The following is a 23,865-nucleotide window of genomic DNA, read 5'->3' on the forward strand; positions in this document are numbered from 1 at the left end:
ATATAATAAACTCATTATAAAATCTACTTTATTTTAATAAAATCCAACAACTAATTAGGACAAGGTCCTTTTTGGTCATTTACACAATCAAACAGCTAACATGAGTCAGCTATTTACCAAACACTTTTATAAAACCAGCTAACATAATCAGCTAGTCAAATCAATTAATAGAAAACAGCTAGTCAAAACTGCTAATATAATCCGCTACAGCTAATAGCTAACCGCTGATTGCCAAACAGGGCCATAAACTATTAAAATGCATGATGAGGGCAGATAATTGCTTGGCTAGATAAGAATAAAACAATGATATTTTCATGTCTTTTCAGAGATAAAAGTTACGTAAATACTTTGTACTAAATTTCTTTCTCCCTCAAACTTTTTCATCAAAGGGTAAAATCGTATTGTTCGATAGAATATGAATGTTTTTTTTTTTTAACATAACAAACCCATTTAGGTTAGAGTTTGAATTTGAGAGTAACTAAAATAAAATTACAAGTCTTCCCATCTTAGATACTTATTAAGCAATCTCACTAAAATATATTCCTTAATTTGTTTGACGTACATAAATCTATACTACTCCGTAATAAAAAGGAGTTCGTAAGAACGTATACGTGTCAGATATACCTCGCCTTATTACGCCACGTTACCACTAATCAGCATCATGACATGTCGTTGACAACCAAAAAACATGTAGTAACTAGTAAGGATCGAACACTAGACCTCTTTGTTAAAAGTTCAACATCCAACCATCTTAACAAACTACAACTTATGTTATACATTTCTATATAAACATTTATGTTCTTTTTACAATAAATAACAAATTGAATAGAAGTGAATGCAAAAACAGGGAATGGTTACTTCATTTATAAATATACAGTTATTACTTTTCTAGATTAAGCCTCAAAAAAAAAAAAACTTTGGGTAATAGAATGTAATATATAACGAGTAAGTGGTTGAATAATTATAGAACATATTACATGCACTCAGGGTAATAGAACATGGAGTTTCAGCTTGAGAACGTTGTTAATCGGAGGCTAATCTTGTGTGTAACCCCATAATTCTATGACGACACCATCTACACGGACACATATTTACAACAAATAAAGCCGAATAAAAAGTCAAACATGGGGCAACACCCGGGCCACACACTAGTTAAACACTATAAGATGATACAAGTTTTATTAATGAAGGCTTGACCTAATGATAAAGATCGATGTAGGGCTTTTTTTATATATAATAACTAGCTTTTGAGCCCGTTTAAAGAACGAGCGGTTATATAGTGGTTATTTAATCGCCTTTTTAAGTTTGAATTTTATTGAGTTTGTGATTTTAGTGAGAATATATGATTTAAATAGAGGTAGAATTTGAAGATTGGAATAATACATAATTAAATACTAAATTAATAATGAGGGATAAAGGGGGATATGTAATGGAAGATGTTGAATGAATAAATTGGTGAATTGATGTTATAGGAGGAAGATGAAATGGAAGAGGCGGTTGGAGTTATAAAACCAAGCAAACAACAACAAAAAAATTGAAAACAAAAACAAATTGATGAAGGAGAGAAGAAATGGCACGTGTCATCTAATCAAACATGTTTCACTTTTTAAATAGGGGAGTACTATACGCAGCCTGATTTTACTTGGCGCAACTTTTTTTACTTTCATTTTTTTCATTCTAAAAAAAAAATCTACCCTTACTTTTATTATTTTCTCTCAACCTTTTTGATATTATTTTAGGTCAAATAAATTTGATTTTTTTTAGTTTCATGTATATCTAATAAAATTAGAATAAATATTTAGATTGCAATGGACAATATTTTTGACTTGGAATTGAAGTAATTTTCATTCTTTTTCGTTTTTATGAGTCTTTTCATACAACCTGTATGAAATTAAAACTTCTATTTTGTACAGATTGAACAAAATATAGTTAAATATTTCGTACAGATTGAACAAAGTATAATTAATCATTTCGTACAGATTGAACATAACAGAACTAAGTATTTTGTATAAATTGAACAAAATATAATTCCGTTCAAAATTGAACATAACAGAAATAAGTTCTATCATCACTACTAACGTTTAACAAACAAACAATACATGACCAGTCGACAGCTCTTTCATTATAGACAATAGAAAGAACTAGTATCACCATTTTGTTCAATTTGCACGGAACACTTAGTTTTGTTATGTTCAATCCGTATGAAATAGTTAATTATATTCTGTTCAATCTTATCCAATTTTTTTTATCTAAATAAAATGAAATAAGTCAAACAGAATAAAACCTAAATGGTCCGAGGCAAGTAAAAAGAAAGTGAAAAATAAATCTTGGACCCTCACAAACTGGTTTCGTCAACATCAAACAAAAACCCAAAACCCCAAACTCAAACAAATCCAAAAAGGCCCAACAAAAACAAAAACAACCAGCCGTCTCATTTGTCATAGTTGTCAGTCGGCCACATAAATTCTCCCCCAAAATATCATCTGAACTAATCAAACCTTCCTTTAATTCTCATTTTCCATTCCCAATTTCTCCTCTCTGACTATTTCAATTTCCCTTTTCAATCTCTCCAACTTCCCTTCTCTTCTCTTCTCTTCAAATCCCCCATTTCCCCAAATTCCCCCAACCCTAAACCTTTGACCCGTCATCAATGGAGGAAAACACCGCCATGACTACCACCCCTACCCCAACCGGCAAGCTCTACATGGTGGCGAACTATCTCGGCGCAAGCGTGGTCTCCGCCTTCTTCACCTCCTTAGAACGGTGTTCCTGCATCAATCTCAGCACCTCCGACAACGACGATGAAGAAGACGCTATGGATCGCGGCTTGATCTTCAACCATTCCACTCGCCACGATGATCTTCGATTCGTTCTTCCTGCTCCTCCTTCTACGATCAAACCTTCTCCCTCCGTCGATTCGCTTCCCGTTTAATCTCCGCCGTTGAATTCAGATCTTTCACGGAGGTGAGGTGAGGTGAGGGGGAGCTTGTGTTCGTCATATGTGTATGTAGTTCTTTCTTTCTCTTTAATTTCCAATGTTGAAGGTTTGATGTTGAAGAGAGAATTCGATTAATTTTTTAAGTGTTGTGATATGTGGATTAAGAACATGATGATCTGAAACCTGATCAGTTGTATCTTACTATATACTTCGTATGTGTTATCTTGAATGAAAATCGTAGATATTTCCTCGATCAAGGTGTCTTGTTTAGCTGAATCTTTGTTCGTTTTGCCTCATATATGAAACGTGATGTCGAGTAAAGAATTCAACCTTTTGTTTATCGTTTGATTGTAATTTTTGTGGATTCGGATCAGGATGAAAAGTTCAATATGATTCGCCACTTACTAGATTCCAAATTACCCTTGTAGCAAGGTAGAAGATAATATTAGTATATTACAGAGTGACTCATCATTTAGGAACCGAGAAAGGACTTTATCATATGTGACCTATCATTTAGGGACCAAGAGAAGACTGTATGTACTTCTCTTAGGGTAGGGATGACTTATCTATGTTTGATTTCTTGGCTATGCTATTCATTGTAGAATGACGATTGAGTAAGCTCTTGTTGAGATTAAATTCTTTATCTAATTGGTGTTTAGCTTCTATTGCCTAATTTGACATGCTCCTAATTTGCCAAATAGTTTGTGTAAATATGGATTTCGTAGTTGAAGGCCTTGAAGCAACTATGACACCAAAGGAAATTTTTACGAAGTATTTGTTCTTGTATTGCTGCTAATGATGTAGGATTAGTCTAGGGGTAAATCCAGGGTAGAAAATTTGGGAACATGATTCATGATGATGGTCTTGGAGCTGTTGTACCCTGTGATCTACTGTACATTATTTGGCGATCCTCACTTTTCTTTTCCAGTCTTCTTCCTACTATTAGCTCTATTACTGCTTCATCAAACCCTATCCGTCCATTGATTCTCTCCCTCTTTGATTGACACCTTCGATTTAGATAGTTTCTGGAGGTTAAGTGAGATGAAGTTTATGCTCTGTCCTGTGTATGTCTTCTTTCTTGTTTTTTCAATGTCGAGGTGTGATATGTTACATTCAAGAAAGAATTCGACTAGTTTCTTTTTCAAGTGCATGTGGATTGAGAACACGTCGATTTGAAACTTGATTGCATGTTACTATATATGATGAACCTTTGTTTGATTTTCACCCAAACATATCAATTAGATAAGAAACAATTTTGTGGGCGGTTATTTAAACTAAGAGCAATGTGTTGTTCCGACAAAATATTCATCCCTTGCTCAAATCAAATATAGTTGTTGAAATTAGTCAGTCATCTAAATCTGAATTAGTTTATAACTTTATATTCAGGACAAATATACGATGTATTTAACATTTTAACTAATGAAATCACAATTAGTACAATAATTGCAATTACATTATCAATTAGTGCAACAGTTGCAATGACATCATCAGCGTGTACATTTTGGTTAACTCAAATGTTATTTAAGAATATAAAAGCTAAGAAAATAAAAACGGAGAGAAAATTAAAGTAAAAATACCCAAAAATAAGAAAATAAAGAGGGTGTTGATGAAGCTTGTGTCGAAGTGGGTGAGAGTACTGTTACATGGTTCGCTAGTATGAGATTGGGTGCGGGTTCGCAATTCGTTACCTAGGTTGCTAAATTAGACCAAAATTATACCATTTTCATGTTGTAATTCGCCTTTTCAGTTTGCGGTTTGTGGAGTGATTGGAGGATTAGGTAACACTGGTTGGGAGCTTTGTTCTTCTCTTGGTCCGTGTTGGGTTTTTGATTTTGGTAATCCTAGCATTCTTTAATTTCAGAAATGATCCTTTTATTGCATTTTGAAGGACTAAATTTTACTCCCTGTACAAAAAAAAAAGAACTTATTTTACTCAGACATTACGGAATACGGATACAACTTGCTACTTAGTCTTGTTCTTTGGGAAATAAGTCACAATTTATATCTTCTCTTACTTCATCTTCCTTGTTTTTATAAGAATATACCTCAAATGTCATTCTTTCAATATCCCTTCCCGACCTAAGAAAAAAAGAAATGTTTTAACTTTTAAGATAAAGCAATGTGATCCACTTTCACACAAACTACCTCATTGACTCTTCAAAAGCTTTTTGGAATAATCTTACTATCTGTTTATTTGTCCTTTAATTCATTTGCTTACTTTTTTTAATACTCTTTATGTTCTGATAACAATTTAGGTTAAACTTAAACTGTTAACATTGACAACGCACTACATTTGCATGGACTTATGTTTGTGCTCAGTTGTCGTAAAACTTTCTTCTATAATCTTATGCTTTGATGACAGTTTAATCGCTTGTATTGTACTCAATAAAGTACTTCTAATTTGGATGTCTAAGTAACGAATTAGATTTAAGGAATTGGCTATAAATATCACAATTCCTCTTGACAATTCATAAAATTGTTGAGAATAAGGGAAAACTCATAATTTGACTTGCTAAAAATTTCGTGTAATGAGAGGCCTTGGGATATTCCAAACTAGAAACGTGACCTGTGAGTCTGTGACAGACTGACAGAGAGAGTATATGCAGTACTTAGTTGTTTGGTTGATGAGTTTGGTGAGACAAACAGGGGGATCGTCGTGTAGATTAAAGATTGAAGAGGTACTTGTTGAAGTTAATTTCTTTATCTGTCTTTTTTTTTTTCCTTTCGCTAAGCTCTGGTGTCTCACTGTCTTCATTAAACGTATTGGATGTAGGATGTATTGAAAGGTAAATCTAGGATTAAAATTCTGGAATTGTGGTTGTATTTTTGGAGCTGAAATAGCCTGAAACTGTGATCTAAACGTGAATGTAGGATGCAAAATTAAGCTCTTGAGAGTATTTTGGTTATTGTGATTGTCAAGCTGGAGCTCATGTAGGAGTAGTCTTCTGAATAAAATTTGGGAAGAATTTCACTTGGTCTTCAGGTTGTAGTTGTTTTAAAGTGGTAGTCTTCTGAATAAAGTCAAAATTTTAGGTATAAGATTGTGTTTGTGTAAGATGGTAGATTTGCTGCAAGTGTGCATCTACGGGGATTTGAATTGGACGTTTTCTTAGGTATTGGCTAATCCAGCTCTAATAGGAGATTAACTAGCGATCATTTTGTTCTAAATAATGCCCGAGTAGACTGATTTTTGGTGGCGTTGCAGGCATTACCTTGTGCTGCATTCTGTTTTGTTGTCTTCTTCTCAAGAATGTGACACAGTTGTTCACACCCCTTTCCCTTCAGAGTACGGAGTAGATGGTACACCGCAATATTATTTCTCCAAACTCTTGACATATTAGAATCTTGTCTCTATTCCATTTATCAAATGAACGAATGATCGACTTTTTGTGTGTGTAAAACTGACTTCCTGTGTCAGGTTTCTGAAACTGTGTGTTATTGGTATAATTTCATTGCAAACAGGTCATCATTTCTCAGCACGTTTTTCCTCCCAGTGCAGTGTGTTTTATACCTCTCCGATATTTTTGGTAGATTTGCAATCCCACTCTGTTTATTTATAGAGATGAGTTGGAAAGCTTGTACTACATGTCTACATTGTAGAACGTTGTGTTGCCTTGCATGATAGGGGTGAAATTAACTGGTAAAAATGGATGCGTTGAATTTATGCTTACTGAGTTACCGATCTTTTAAGAGGGCAAGACTTCAATGGCTCATTGGCTCTGTTTACTTGGACTAGTTTCCATTTTTCAGAGTTTTGATTTAATTCTGCAGATTGTTGATGGATTACTTTCGATCTGGCCGCTATATTATTGCAGAAGATTATGAAAGCAAGAGTCACATACTTGATGGAGTAGGTGAGACTAGGGGTGAGCAAAAAGTCAGGGTACCCTGAATCGGAATCGGAACCAGCGGTGTTGCAACAGGTTTCAGTTCCGGTTCTCAAATTTTTTGGAAAGCAGGGTACCCTGTACATACTAATTCTAACATGGAGTACCTCAAATAAGGAATCACGCCATATAAAAAATGCTTCATATGCCGAAAATATAAAATAATCCAAGCTAATTTTTGGAAAATATAAATGTAGAATTACAACTTAAGCCTGCTCAAACTATAAAATAATCAAATCCCAAACCATAAAGTAGTAGTTTTTCAATAAAATATCAATAATTTATTTAAATTTTCAAAATGATAAGTACCCTGAATCGGAACCTGTTGTAACAGGTTTCAGTTCCGGTTTTTATTTTCAGGAACCTGTTATAATAGGTTTCGATTCCTAGAATTTCAACCGGGTACCCTCATGTCCTCCCCTGGTCACCCATATGTTAGACGTGAGATAATGGGGAAGTTTGGTGGAGGAAAAACTGTGGAGTAGCTTACAGTGGAGAGCTGAGAGAGCTATTCATTGCCCTGTTAAAAGCCTGCCTCGTTAAGAGTTTGGCCCAGAAATGAAAAATACCGGGTCTGGGTCTGACCTTGCAACAATTGGGGCGGGTCACGGCCTTTATTGAGTTCTGCCCCATTGAATACAAACTTACAATCCTTCGTCTATTCAAGTACAGTTTCAAACCAAGTATAGTTGCACACTTGCACATATGTAATGTGACCAGCTTTCAAGATTGTCTTAGCATACATTATTGCTCTTATCATCTTATACGAGGCTGATGCATCTGACAAGCAGCGCATGCTCTTTTACTGTTTTACTTTGGAGCTGTCTTCATTTACATAACTGCATGTTCCGGATATGAAACAAATAGCAGTAGCCTTGATTAAGGCTTGATCATTGGATGAGGAAGACCTTGCTTGTATTTTTCTTGGGCTCGAAAGTATCTGCACAGAAAGTGGGTTAACGGGCCCTAAGGGTGGATCCGAAGATAGTCCCTCTGATGCTTAGATCGCTTGATGGTCGGGAGTAAGAGTTATCTTACTAGGTTAAATTAGCGTACTTTGAGAAATACCACACACTGAATAAAGGTGTTGGTTCAACATTTGTTTACATAGCCTCGGTGGGTCTCTTAAGTAAGCAGGCCAATTAGGCATTCAAACATTACATATTCACATAAATTACGCTATACGTGTACATTTATTTGAAAGATAAGGGCAAATGCATTTAAAAAAAAGGAGGTAGACTTGGTTATCGAGCGGGTTAAAAGCGGATCGGGTAGTGAAAGAGGGTTTTTTTTGTTGTTGTTGTTATCACCCGATTTACCCTTAGGGCTATTTGGAATTCGGGGCGAGTTCTGGGTAGACAGGTTTCATTCCCCTCCCAATTGTTATTGTGCGGGATCAAACACGGGTTATCTTTATCAAGTTCAGCCCAAACACCACTGAACCAACAGACAATTGATAGAGTCATTTTTATTGACTCAATAGTAATACGGAGTAAGACAAAATGTTTAGACATTGACGTACCGTTTGCTAATTGCTAGGGACATATGGTTATGGACTTATGGTAAGACAAGAAGTGATGGGTTTCCTATAGTCAGAGAAGTCAACAGTAGATCTAATAACAGGCCATTATCCATCTGTGGCCCAATTATAAATTTATAACGCGTTCTCGTCCAATTGGCCTAATCATCATTCTTCTTGGACATCTCTGTCAATCTATGGCCATTCTTCTAACCCAACTGTAACATTAGATTTTCTAAATTAACTACGGACCATGACATTTAATGGCCATTTAGATATTACTGATTTACTAATAAACATTAAATAAAAGATAAACCGATAATGAATAAATGATAATGAATTTAGTTTTGTCTTTTAAAGGTGCAAATTAAGTTCCGTCAAAATAATAATGCTTTGAGCAAAAGTTATTCACACACTATTTCCGTACCTTTTGTGTCTTATTTTGTAACCAAATTTGCTGCACGTTTAACGGTTTAACCTAAGTTGTAATAAAAAGCATTAAACATTGCACTAAGCTTGCTATATCTTCATATAGAGTATCAAGTATAGAGTGTAAATGATGCTAACAGTGTAACTGTTTAACCTAAGTTATAATAATGAGTAATATGTACGTGTAACTTTCTAAATTAATTCAAAACAGTGTTCGAAGGAATAAAAATCTTTGTAAATATTTTTATTATTTTTATCTAAAGTTTTCCATTTTTTATGCATACTAACTGTAGGATTTTCAAGACAGAGCAGCTCTCCAGTCCAACAAGCGCACAAGTTGACTCGCAAGTTGGGTTGTGACCTACAACTCTTTGTCTTCAACTTTTGATTAATGCTGTTTTTCTCTTTGTAAATTTCAGATGTCAAAAAGTATTTAAATTAATAAACATCTTACTCCTTAAAAGTCTTCACATTGGGTCTAATATCTAAATCACATGTACGGAGTATTTAGTGTACTAGTGTTGATCGGCTTTTCTGGTACTTGTATTATTTGTGAATTGTGATGGTGAAGGATGTTATACAAATGTTTTCTTGTTGCGTCCAAAAAAGTTTCTCTTTATTGGTACAGTAACAATGCCTCTCGAGCCCCATGACAATGAATAGAATATGTAATGTTTTTCTTTTCAAATTTAAGTTTCATCGTGTCACGTAAAAGTTTTATCGAACAATCAAAATATCTTTAGAGAACATATTTCAAGCTTTTATTATTTTCATATTAATTTTAAGAGCCCGTATTAGGATCTATTATTTGAATCCGTAAAATTTATACTTCATAATAAGGCCCTGTTTTTTTGGACTTAATTTCAGTTCAGTTCAGCTACATTCAACTCCGTCCAGTTAAGTTCAAAATAAGGGCACTCTTCATCTTATTATTTAATGACCTTATTTTATTATTATAAAGTTTAATATTACTATTAATTACTATATTGTAATGTTCATCTTTGTTTACTATTATAATAATAATAATAATAATAAATTATTATTATTATTATTATTATTATTATTATTATGGGAAACCACCAAAACGTTACAAGCTTAACAAGCTACAAAGATAAAGTAAACTACAAGAAGTTGGTGGGGAGCCGAGATACAATCTGGGCCCCCACTCCTCTAGCTATGGCGAACCCGATCCTGCTGAAAATGTGGGCAGCTGCCCGCGCCCCTATGTCTTGAGCCCTGGAGTACGTCTGGACCCGCTTCAGCAACGAAACAGCCCCTTTCTCTAACTCCCCAAAAGAAGAGAAGGAAAAAGGAAAGAAACCGTAACCCAAAGCCCTACAACGTGCCGCATACTTAACCTGCTTCCGCTGCGCAGCAACCGCCACAACCCGACCCGGAACGAAGTCTGACAACCCAGATTGCGTCATAGGTGAAGACCCAGTCAAGTCAACACACACATCTACACCGCCATCCCAAGAATAAAGCAATATATCTGCAGGACGAAGAGCTCCATCACTCTCACTAGTCAGCCCAACATCAACCTCCTTACGAGCAGAAATCCCCGACCGATAGCAAATATCCAAAAGGGTATCACGAACAACATTATGTCGATGTTTGATACCCACGATCCCAGCACAAGACACGGCATGATCCCCATAAATATCCCCATCGAAAACCCGAGAGCAAGCAGAACACGTCGTCGAATCAGAGAACAACGGAATACCCAACCGATAGCAAAGAACCGAACGATAAGTCTTACCGTTCATAGTCTGGCCTAAACCCGAGATGGGGACTGCCCGCAACCAAGCTGAGGAGTGATCCCCCTGCTGGGATTTCCAAAGGGCAACATGACGCGAAGATAAGGAGTAGGCGGGTACCGCATCAGCAGTAACCTTCGTGAAATATATGTCTGCCAATTTCTTCATGAGAGTGGGGGCAGCGATTTCACTAGGGCTACTCATAAGGTCGCTCTCCACGGTCCTATTGAAGAACCAAGAGCATCATCAAAGGCCGACCCCGGACCATCAACACCTGAAAGCCGAAGAAGCAAATCCTGCAAACCAGAAGACTGCAAACGGGATGCAAGAAAAGCATAATGCCGAACATCACCAGCTGAATAAACACCCAATCCTCCATACGAATAAGGCAAGGTAGCAAGACGCCATTGCCAGTCACCGAACCCAGGTCCCGAAGCAGTCACGATACGCTCTAAAGAAGCCCGAAGAGCCACATCAAAAGATACTTGGGCCGCTTCAAAAAGATGAGGTGGACAAGTGCGCATAGCAAAGTAGAGTTTAGAAACTCCAGTGCACGCACGAAGAAGCAACAACTCACACTAGGGATCATTAAGCTTAGCTACAGCATCCATCAACACAACAGTCTTCGACACCCGTCGCGAAACCAACTCCTTACAAAAAGAGGAATCCGTACTGACTGGACCACCAAGCAACTTAACACCAAGCGCAGGACGAGCAATAACCGTAGGAAAGACACCCTCTAGACGACTGTGTGGGTCCTCCGAAGGCCAGAAAACCTCTGTCTTCTCAACATTAACATGGAGACCTAAATGAGGACCCTCCTCCAAAATCAACTCCAAGACCTTTCCAACCACCAAAGTGTCACCAACGATAGTGCCATCATCCAAGTACCACGCCTGCAGAGATAGATCAAAAGAGTCCCTGATTCGACACACCAATGGATGTAGAACCAAAGAAAATAGCAAAGGGCCGAGAGGATCCCCTTGCTGCACACCTTGACAAGACCACAAGGTATGCTCCCCATAATACAACCGTGCTGGAGAAGAGTAGCAGAATTCAACCCAACGCGAAAGAGCAGGACAATGTAGCCGAACCTCACGCAACAAAGCCGAACGATCAACCAAATTGAATGCATTCTGAAAATCCACCAATAACATAGAGAGGCCAACATCGGCCCCACGAGCCTCAACCAAACGATTGACAGCATGGAGAATAGCCTCACCACCTGCTGGAACCCCAACTCCAAACTGAAGCCCCCCAAAGTAGTTCCCTAAACGCGGACCAATCATAGCAGCCCCAACCTTAGAAACAAGACGCCTCCAAATAGTGCCCACAGCAATAGGCCGAATACCACCACCCGGCTTAACAAGTGGCGTAAGAGGAGCACTAGCAATATATCCACCAAGCTCAGCAGGACACTTTCCAGCAAGAAAGAGATTAACTACCTGAGTGATAGAGTCCACCAACTCATCAGAAACAGCTATAGCAGCACCACCCAAGCAATCCAAAAGGTGTTGAGCACGCAAGCCATCTCTACCGCACGAAGTACCACGCGGAAAGCCCCTAATCTGCTCCAACACAACAGCGGAGGAAGCAGTAAGGTGATGATCAACTGGGATATCCGGTAAGGTAGGTTCCGGAACTGAAGGGTGCTTTGCTTGCAAATCAGCAAGAGTAGCATCATTGTAAGGGGCAAGACCTGAGGACGAAAGAACTCTAACGGCAGCCGTGTAGTGACCGTCAGAAATTTTTCTCTTGCATTGCTTAATATTACGCTCCGCCAAATCATGGTCGTCGTCAACATCCAATAGAGGGGGAGACACGCTAGCCAATGTGTCCATAACAAGCTGCTCAGAACCACCAGGCACACCCCAAGAACGAATAGCGGCGGTGATACTCTCTTCCTGACGACAACGCCTAACACCAGATGAACACTCACGATTACTCCGCGGAGAAAAAGTCGTGAGGACACAAAGAGGTAACACGAGCAACTGAACCCAACAAGCGATGTCATCTGATCTGCAAATCACCTTATCAAGCGCCCCTTTCAGAACTCGCGAAAAACCCAAACGACATTTGGGAGGGATGGATTTCACAGAACGCAACCGCTTAGACAACAAAGAGTCTAGAAGAGCAGCATCAAAAGAAAAATGATGTTCCCGAGGCGCATCAGAAGAAGGCAGCTCGGAAGTAGGAGCTAGGGGTATTTGAATACCATAGAGAATAAAACGAAGAATACCATCCCCAGAATCAGGAGGGTCCACAAAAACAGTACTAGAACCACTGCCATGTCGACACCTAATACGATGAGTATGAGTCTTGAAACAATCTCCACATAGCCAAATTCCCATACGACGAAAGGTCACTTCAGCCGAAGTAAAAACCTGCAAATTGGTAGTAAGGGAATGACGGGTAACATCCCGCACACCAAAGCAACAATGACGATCCCGTAAGTGAGTGAGCAGAGAACTCCTCACCAAACCACGCCCACCACCATCCTGGCACCCGCTAAGACCCACAAAAGGGCAATGAAACTTTTCCACGGAAGCCGCCATATCAAAGCACTTCCACCAAAAAGTAACTCCAACGTCACTGCACCGAAAACTGAAACTGAACGCACTGAATCTGAACACCGAAACTGAAATCAAATGCCCCAAACAACCAGAAACTCAACACCCAAAACCGAAATCTAGAATATTACCACGGATATGCCGTGGCGGATGGCTGAAGACGCACCACCCAACCACAACGCACACAACACCACAGCCAACACCACTGCCACACAACACCACTGAACCAGAAACACAACCCACAGCAGAACCGCAACCCCCACTGTCGTCGCAACAACCCCACCGCAATCGAGCCCTACAAACAACTGAGAAATCGAGCCCACTCCAACCCACACTGCCGTCACAACAAACACGCCTGAAACCGCCCAAAACGTCGCACCGAACAAGCCTGAAACCACCCTGAAACACGCCTAAAACAAGCCTGAAACAAGTCTGAAGCCACCGACCAAATGCGAACAATAACCACGCCTGAAAACTGCCCTAAAACACGCCTGAAACCACCGACCAAATGCGAACAATAACCACCGGAAACCGATCAATAGCCAGCCTGAAACCACCGGAAATACGAACTAAGAAACTGCACCAATGCCGCCTGAGAACTGCACTCAAAACTCGCTGCGAACTGCTCCAAGAAACCTGCAAACTGCCCTAAAACCACCCTTAAAATACCCGAAAACCACCGACCAAACTCCGGCAACCCTCACCGCCGATACAACCACCGGATTTGACGTGGAACCGACGATCGTGAAAGCCCTAAACCCCGTCGAACCTGCTGAACCGCCGCACAAAACCCCTGTCGAACCTGATGAAACGCCCCACAAAAGCCCCACAAAACCACCACGAAACCACCACGAAAGCACAAGTGAAACGCACACACCCCGAAACCACCGCGACCTGCCTGAAAGCCGGAGAAACTCGCCGAAACTGACTGCCGGAATAGTGAGAATTTGCACCGATGTCGAACCAAAACTGCACCTATACCAAAACCGAGAAACTACTCCGAAATCACAAAACCAACGCTTAAAACTTCCTGAAAATACGCCGCCTCACCCTGTCCTTCGCCGGACACTCTGCCGTACATCCCTACCGTTGAAACTGCCGTTGAAGCTGCCGTTGAAGCTGCCGTGGAAACTGCCCTAATCAGCCATTATTATTATTATTATTATTATTATTATTATTATTATTATTATTATTATTATTATTACTATTACTGTTGTTGTATTATTATTATTTACTTTATTATTTTCAATTCAGTTAAGTCTAGTTCAACCAAACAAAGTTCAGAAAAATAGGGTCTAAACATGAAATAAAAAAATAAAAACATTGTAGTCGAAAACAAGTATGGACTAACTGAGCCACGAGGGAGTGGAGATTTGAATCTGCAACCTATTATACACAAACTCTCGATCTTAACCACTCTACCAAGATCTTATTAGTCATTGCTAATGACCGATATGAGATAATTATCCCTTAATCACTTGTGCAATTGTGTAGCATTGTGCAATTATCACGCTCAACCTTCTACTCTCATATTCAAAATTACATACACTCATAAGAGTTGGGCCGGGTTAGCGCCGGTCCGGGCCTAGGTTAAATGGGTTGGACACTGTCCAGTAAGAACGATATAACTTGGTGCTTGGTGCTTGGTGCTGCTCCCATGCTTCTTCGTCCATTGACATTAAATTGCGTCTAAAAGAAGGTGTTTACAATTTCTGACACTTTTTTTTTCCCAATTTGGCAATAAACTTAACCATCACCTCCTCTGTCTCATTAATAAACAAGAATAGTCTAAAAACAGAGTATGGTTTAAAGATTAAACAGACAGTTGCTGCAACTTTTGGTCAGAATGTTTTCAACCTCCAGAAATATTTCTGTATAAAGTCGGCTTAGTGAAATTGAGCAAAGTTTTCCAACCTGTTTTTTTTTTTTCATTTATTTTATTATAACAATAGCCTGTCTTGGGTATTACAGACCTGTAGCTATCTTTGGTAGCCTGATATTTTTTGCATTACGAACCCATGCAGCCGTGCAGATAATGTCTTGTGCGAGGCTGCTATGTGTTTCATTAAATTTTTTTTCCCGGAAATATTTGGCCCTTTCTATATTACTCGTAAAACACATAGCTTGTGGCTAGACTTGTTAAACGGGTCGGATTATAAAAAAAACGGATTCGGGATTAAATCAAGTCCGTCATTTTTGGATTCAGGTTTACAATTGTTTGTTCAATAAGCATAACTTTCGGATTCGGGTGAACCCAACGGGTTGAAAGATGTTAAAACGCATACTTCATTTTCCGATATCGGTAGCCGGTATCCGATCCAGAGTTGTAATTTGAAGTGGGGGGATGAAATTTTGGGTTGTAATTAACAACAATAAAAGTTTGAGGTTGTAATCCGTAAAGAGCGAAGTTTATGGGGTTGTATTTGGCAAATTTGTCTCTTAAAAAACTAAGCGCATAAAATAACAAATTTTCATACTCAAATTTATGTTTAGGTAAATTCAACCATAAAATAACATATAATTCAAAATCAAAATCTATACCATAATACACCCAACAATTGTAATAGCGTATTTATTATTCTTAAAGTTCAAAATAATTTGATATATTACTATAAATACAAGGATCTTCAATCAGTCGGGTCAAAACAGGTTCGATCTAGCTTTGATCCATTACTTTACAGGTTATCTGGTTCGGATAAAATCGGGTGACGGGTCACAAACTCGTGTTCAAGACCTAGTATTTTCCAATCGGTTTTTAATAGGTCTACTTGTGGTCGAGTACTTCAGACAATAATCAGCGATGAACAAAATTTTACCAATGCAGAAGCGAGAGCATACCAAATAAACCATCACTGGTGTTTTCTTTAAGAAGAAAAAAGGCGATACAAACAATCCAAGTACACATTCTCATCTCCATATATAGATTATAGACCAGGATACTGAATACATAAGACCAGGTATTCGAATCACCCTCCCACATTCTAAACATCGTATTGACCATTGCGCCTTTACATGGCGAACGGGCCAAAAGACGAAAAGTGGGGAAAAAAAAGAATTTCATTTACATAAGGATAACTTACAATTTACTTAGACTGCAAGATCTAACCTGATAGATCTAGTAAAACCTAAAACTATGGGTGTTAGAACATAAAATGTCAGTACTAATCCTAAATTTTAACCCAGAAAAAGGGTTTATATTTACCAGCAAAGAGCAAAATCACCATATGCTGCATTGCATTACTCCTACAGCATGAAAACTGTCACTCTCGCTGCTTGTTCAAGTACTAATACTGGGATGTTGACTTGTAACCAAACAGGAACATGGGTTGATCTCCACTTTTAGCACCGGGCCGATGAGCCCGAGCCCCATTGAACCCCACTGGGGCTAACCATGGGGACAAAATTCAAATGGCGGACAGAAGAATTCAAATCATTCTATATAACACAGCCAATTTAGCATAAAAGCTGAGAGATAGATAAAACCCACCACCCTTTGCTTTCACCTTCCACACAATTTTAAGAGGAAGATATCAAAAGAGGTTCCACTCGAATACGACCCCACAAAAGCTTATTTGTGCTCCTATCACATGGATATGCAATCCCCAGATAGCCAAATTCAAGCACATGAATTGCTCCTTTTCTGGGCCACTTCGCGCTAAATTCTCAAGGAAAATGAATGGAATTATGTTGGGATTTTCCAAAAATTAGCATTCCATATTTCCATCATCGGATAGATAACCTCAGCAATCGCATTATAGCGAGAGGCTATGCGAGTATGTGGGCCCACTGATTTTTTTTGTTTTCCAACTTTCCCTGAAAGAATGGCTAAAAAACCAGGAATTTCAATGGGGTACCGGTAACCCGTAATTATGGAATGATCTGATTCTTCCATCCCATCCAGCAGTAACAATAACCATACCCCATGCATCAGAATTTGATCTGCTCTGACAAGTTTTCAGAAATCTGTACTCAGATTTGTGCATTGATGAAGAGGTTAAGCATGAAGGGTTTGAGGAGACAAGTTTTTCCTCGGGCCATAATGCCGAACCTTTAGGGTAATACAACTCTAAGAAGAAATCTTGCCTACATGAGAAATGGGGTGGAGAAGAAAAGTAAGGGCGCGAACCGTGAGGTAAACCGTTGAATGCACCATCGTGCCATTCAGTTCTGTTATTCCCGTTTTGTAGCCCGGGCCAAGGTAGTGCTACAGAAGCGTTGGAAAGAAACCGTTCAGAAGATTTTATCTTCTTTGTTTGTTGTGACGGCTTAGCATAGTCTTGTTCATTGCATTTCCAAATATAGACATTTGAATCTTCAGATGCAGCAACTATATGCTTTCCATCAGCAGTGAAAAACGCTGTGCAGTGTGCACCAGTTCTTCGAAGACCTAATTACAGGGTTAATTATGATATGTTAAAAACACTGACAAAGTGACAAGTCTGGTGTGAAAACTGGAATCTATGGAGAAAGAACTCACCTTTATACTTTCCGATCACATTCACCCCTTGAAGAATCCTAACTTGTGAATCAGCACATGAGATCATCACTTTGTTTGGATCTTTAGGAAAGAACTGCATACAAGGAAACTTTTAATGAGTACTGCGAAGAATTTTTCACCAAGAAATAAAAAATACTCTGTAAAATAGAAGAGAGACTTAGTATAGAATAACCAAAGGAAGGATGAATACCTGAAAGCCGGTTATCCGTTTTCCAGATGACTTTTTCTTATTGTGCAAAAATATCTGAGCATCCAGTTCCAATTGATTATCTAAAACATAGAAAGGAAACACACTCTTCAGTACATTTCTTTAAAAATAAAGTAAATTCTCCAAATCTAACGAAAAAACTAAGCAATTAAACTCTGGAAGTAAATGAAACCGCGTTCCACCCTGTCACCGTTACATGATTATTAACAGCATTTTATAACAACCTTCCCTTAAATATCTTATCCATATGCTAATTAGAAAACAGTAAAACGAGCTTCTATTTGATTTCCTTTAAAATAAAATATACTCTTTATTTTTATGGTGCATAGTTGTGCACTATGTGTAACCAGATATTTACAAGTTTTATATTATCTACCAAATTGAAGAACATAATGACTAGAGATGCATTAAAAGCAACCAGGACAGGTATCTAGCAATATTTCGTACCTGATATGCTGTAAAAACGGCAACTTCCAGCAATCGAACCAATGATTCCTCCCTGAAAAAGGAGCACAATTTTTAATGTTACTAACAAGCAAATCGCTAGCATTTTGAGATTAAATACTAAGTTTGAAAAGGATTATAAAGACAGCAAACTGACAATGTACCTGGCCATCAGGGCGATAACAGACAGCGGTAACTATATCTTTAGTTTCGGTCCAATTAACAACTTTGCAATCAGATATTTCCCAAATACGAACTTTTCCATCTATTGACCCGCTAATGAAGCAATTATCATCAACAGGGTTAAACTGAACACATGTTACTGCAATTAACACAAATTAAATCAATAAGCAGATTTTTTTTAAAAAGTAAGGCTTATTTTGATAGAGTACATAACAAAACTCTTGACAGCATACCATAATTATTATGTGGAAAAACTTGAAGGCAATGGTTGGTTCCCACTCGCCACAAACGAACAGTTTTATCCACGGATGCTGACAAGAGACACTGCATTACAATCAAAATAATTGATATTAGACTTTAAAACGGGGGGTCAAAACAATGAAAGAACATAGAATCTCAAAATTATGCAATAATCACTTACATCATTGTTGGACCATGAAAGATCCAATACTTCACTAGTATGACCTTTGAACTCATGTAATGGCTTTTCTGATATCCGAAACACTTTTGGAGGAAGAACAACACAAGCCGAATCAGAAGTTCTCTTCAATTTACCATTTTTCTCTTTTTCATTATTGCTGAGTGGTTTCAATTCAGAAAGATGGTTCATTGTGAAGTATACACATGATGGATCCATTTCTGGAATGTCCATTTCAATTGATCGATCATCTTCCACAACTTGCCACACGCGCACAACTCTGTCTTCCCCGGCACTGGCTAAAAACCGTCCATCTGGGCTGAATTTCATTGCCAAGATCGCACCTTTATGAGCTTGAATGTTTTGGCCATAATAAAGGGCTGAAAGTTCCTTTGATTGCTTCTTTGTTTGATGAACTTTAACTCTCTGAATTCCTCCCTTTGCAGATGAATCACAATTACAAGGTTCGGGTTCTCCCTCCATAACACAATTGAAGCTTCGTAATTTGTTCTGCCACCATTTCTTCACCTTCTTCGTAGGCCCCGAAGAACAGCTCATTGCCGTGTTTTTAACAGGCGAGAATCCTTCACTCGATGAAGAACTCAACAAATGTGATTCTCGGTTTTCATCCACCACATTGCCCTTCACTTTCACTCCCCCAACTGCATTTTCCTTAGAAGCAAAATTTCCAGAATACTCTGTATCATCAAACGAACAGAACGATACAGGTCGCCTACTCGAAGAAACCCGACTTGCAAAACCTGTATTTCTCAACACACCACCAGTAACATTTGCATTGTTTTGAGACTCAATTTCTGAATCACAACTTTCTTCAAAATCATCACCAGAAATCCTATTTTTAACATCTAACCCCAACCAATTAAAGAATTTACTTCGACGGGCTTCAACACTTTCTGGGTTTTGTATCCACACATCAAATTGAGCATTACTAGAGACAGAACTACAAGCTTCACGGGCAGAACTCGAACGGGAATAATCGGAACAAAAACCCGAACCGGAATCAGTAATCTCTTCAAGGGCATCAAAAAACTGGTTTTCAACAGGATCACTGCAAGTATCCATTGTTTGCTTGAACAAAAGCCTCAACCCATCAAACCCCTACACAAGTAACCAACTTTATATATCCCCTCGGCAATGTGCAAACTCCTGAATTCCCTCCAAACAAGAAACCCCCAAGTGAGCAAAAAAAAAATATGAATACTATATAAAAATACAGAAATGCATAATATTCTCCATAAACAACATACATACACACAAATTCCAAGACCAGTATTTTAGCACCAATATTATTTTATTTACTCCAAATAAAACAATTCTAGTAATAAGCAACAAAAACACAATCAATCCTAACAAAGGATCCCGATCCAATAAAATCACTGAACCTAGTCTCTTAACACCAAAACACTCAACATTTGGAAATGGTCAATTTCCCAACAATTTTGAAAATTCTAAACAATTTTTTAAAAAATGAAATCATATAAACCCTACTTGCATTTCCAGCAAATAACCCCCAAAAAATTAAAAAATTAAACCCATCAGATGAAAACCCTTTAAAAAAACCCATCATCGGAAATTCAATCAAAATTGTACCCACTTCGAAAAATCTATAATTCAATTGAATTTCACCCAGAAAAACCCAGAAGAGACAGAATTAATTACAAAATCAACAAAAATTAAAAGGGGGGAGAAGAAAAGAATCTTACAAATTATAGTGGATTTGCCGAGAAATCAAATGAGGGGAGTGAGTTGATCCAGCATTTAGAAGTTGAAAATTGGAGCTATGTAGAAACTCGATGGCTCCAGGAAAGAAGAAGATGGAGCAAACCAAAGCAAAGCATGATACAGAACAAACAAGAACTACCAGGAAAAAAGAAATTATAGTACATGGGAAAAATAAATTAAAATAATAAAAAATTAAAATAAAATATGGTAAAAAAAATTTAAAAAGTAGAAAATCAGTACTATTTGGAGAAAGAGATTTTTAATTTCCTATTAATTTTTGGGTTTATTTGGGGAAGTTCTTCCTACCGTAATTTTGACAGAGAGAGAGAAAGGGAGAATATAGTGAGAGAGAAAATGGAGGGTCCAACAAACGAGAGAGAGAAAGAGGAAGGTTTGTGATTTGTAATTTTGTATATTCAGTAAAAAAAAATCTACTGTACTTTTATTACAAAATCATTTTTGGAAATAAATTATTTTTCTACCTTTCTATTTCTAACCTCCGGTGAACTTTTACCTTTTGGAAAAATTGACGCCACTAATCTCAACTACAACCGGTTTTCTTTAAAGGTCTTAACTTTTGATTTATCCAGGGTGGTCTTAACTTTGGGTAGTCGAGTTTTCGTTATAATTAGTTGAACCCAGTCTAATAAATGGCTTTTCGTTGATTTTTTTAAAAAAAATTGTTTAGTTTTTAGCTTTTGCGTAAATTTTTTTTCAATATCCCTCAACAACTGATTTTAGTATTTTACCAAATATGTTTTCGAACACATAAAAAGATTAATATAATTGTCCGATTAAATCAACCAAGTAAATCACCCGATAATCAACCTGCAATATATGGAAGGGCTAATTTTACAAATATATACAGACAAAAACATTATGGTACCATGCATTGTAATTATGTTGTAGTGTAGTATAGTGTGGTACTCAATTCCTTTCTATTTTCACTTTGGTAGGGTTAATTTTGACTAACAACTTATCTTGAAATGTATTGATAGAAATTACAAAAATGGTATATTGGTAGATTCATTTCAAAAAGAACTCCTCAAACAATTGTGTTCTAATTCTTTATTAAGCATTTTGAGAGAAATAGGCGAACAAAATTAGATTTCAATGAGTATGAATATAATTATAGGTAATTGTTTGTCGGGGATAAAAAAAATCAAAAACACCGCACCCACTGCAAACTCTTTAAACATGAAAACGGGTAAATCACCATATATCCTAATTATAGGCAACGAACAAGGTATATAACCAAAGTCTATGTTATTCTCTATTGCAATTAATTCTTGATAGGGTATTATGGAAAATTGATATACTAACACAGAATATTATGTTATAGAAAAACACTTTAAACATGGTATCAAAAAGTCGAAGAAATTTAATATTTTTTAAAATAGTTTACGAAGTTTTTATAAAATTAACAATGTCCTTATGATTTATTCATACCAGAAATAAATTTGACGTTGTGAATAACATATATGAGTAAATCATGGATGAGATTGGAGAGATAAAGCAAAGGATCATCAATTTGTTGCTAAAAATTGAGAGGAATTATAATTTGAAAATGAAGAGTAGGTTGCGCTAATTTCCTTTTGTGAAGTCGTCGGTAAACAAATTTGACTTTGAATTTCTATGTTTGGACGGTCTTACTTATTTTGGTCAACACTTCTTGCGGGGGACCTAATTTTTCCCACTAAATTATTTCTTTTGATTTTCATATTTCACCAAATTTGTATAAACTTCAATGTTATCCTATTTTAAGAATAGTTTAATACATTTTTTTATATATTTAAAGTCCTATTTTTCTTCTATGAATGCTCGCACAACCTTATTATCACATTTCTAATATACAAATTTTTATATAAGGCGGTCTTACTTAAAATACCACTTTGGTGTCATATAAGTTAAGGGAATGAAACCAATTACTTAAACACTGAAACCAATTAGTTAAGCAATAGAACTAATTAGTCAAGCAATAGAACCAATTAGTTAGGCAATGAATCGGTATTTTCAGTAAGGCGGTTTTACACAAAAGTTGTTGTTTCTAAGAAGTCCTATTTTTTTTTAATTTCGTTTTATAGATTACTGCTTCGACTTACCATATTTGATAAAAGTGGTAATTTGAGAGTCACAGTCTTACACGATCTTACACATCACATTTTAGGTTGTTTGACTACTGAAATAAAATCACTATTTCAGCGAGGGCGTCAAAATCGCAGCCAGGCATGTATTATGTTATGAAATACATGCCATGGGCTTGTTTGTAATTTCCCAGCCATTTTGAAATTGTTGAATAGTCAACCCCGTTTGTCAACTTGGATCCCGTTACTGAGGTGTGTTTGCCAACGTGCCATCAATAATCATTAAAATGAATACCATATAGAAAAATTGAGTACCAATTTTGTAATATGAATACCATTTAAAAATATTTAGCACCATTTTTGTGATATTAATACCACTTTATTAAATTTAGTACAAAATGAGTACCATTTAAGGAAAAAATGAATTTCATTTAGAAAAAGTTTAGTACCATTTTTGTAATACCAATACCATTTTTCTAATAATAAAACCAACAAAGGTAGGAAATGAATTTGCCAACTCAGACTCTCCACATCATCACCCGTTACAATTATTTACTGTACCGTTTTTGTTTCCCCCCCAAAACCATATTCTATTTACTTTTATCTTTTTTTTGGGGCTGACATGTTTTTGCAAATACATGCCAGCCATGTATTTGGACTTCCTCCTACTTCAGCAGGTTTCAATTCAATACTCTGATAACATAAAATTATCAATTAATTAGCTCGTGTTGTTTTACATCTTAATATATTTTTTAACGTTCATGCAGCCTAATGGACGTAATCGAGTGATGGAAAAAGTATTTTCATGTTTCAGAAATAGACTTTTTTCATGGGTGCTACATCCACCAACTGGAGATTTTAATCCTGAACATTCTTATACGGTTGGTTGTGTGTTGCACATCGATTAGGCGGAGGAGTGCATGTAGTTAAACAAGTATATTGCGAGCAAAAGAAGAAAGTGATACTTACTATTTTATATGTTTAATAACTTTACTTCAATACTTCTATTTTGATTTCTCAATGTGATATGTTAGTTGTAACAAAATAATGTTAAGTTTTTTAATAGCTTTAATTTGTCATAAGATTCAATTTTTCGTCATGTAAGGTTACGAGTATTGTATGACCTCAATATCGCAAAATATGGACTTTGCGAATGATTTTTACTGCCTAATATTTATAAAATTCCG

General features: G+C 37.1%; 1 protein-coding gene across 2 annotated transcripts; it reads right to left on the reverse strand.

Annotated features, from left to right (window-relative positions):
• Nucleotides 1-15,935: 15,935 nt before the first annotated feature.
• Nucleotides 15,936-20,962, reverse strand: LOC110783152 (uncharacterized). 2 transcript variants are annotated; one of them, XM_056838465.1, is made up of 8 exons: nucleotides 20,576-20,962; nucleotides 18,855-19,970; nucleotides 18,667-18,757; nucleotides 18,415-18,572; nucleotides 18,254-18,305; nucleotides 17,789-17,868; nucleotides 17,578-17,671; nucleotides 15,936-17,487 (listed from the first exon to the last, which is right to left on the reverse strand). In XM_056838465.1, the coding sequence occupies exons 2-8, from the start codon at nucleotides 19,932-19,934 to the stop codon at nucleotides 16,943-16,945; spliced, it is 2,100 nt and encodes a 699-aa protein (XP_056694443.1). In that variant the 5' UTR covers nucleotides 19,935-19,970; nucleotides 20,576-20,962; the 3' UTR covers nucleotides 15,936-16,942. The 2 variants fall into 2 exon arrangements, with proteins under 2 accessions (XP_056694443.1, XP_021843147.2); XM_021987455.2 differs by having other exon boundaries at nucleotides 18,855-20,018; nucleotides 20,576-20,961.
• Nucleotides 20,963-23,865: the final 2,903 nt, after the last annotated feature.

Source organism: Spinacia oleracea, chromosome 3 (genome assembly GCF_020520425.1).
Source record: "Spinacia oleracea cultivar Varoflay chromosome 3, BTI_SOV_V1, whole genome shotgun sequence".
NCBI classification, from domain to species: Eukaryota; Viridiplantae; Streptophyta; class Magnoliopsida; order Caryophyllales; family Amaranthaceae; genus Spinacia; species Spinacia oleracea.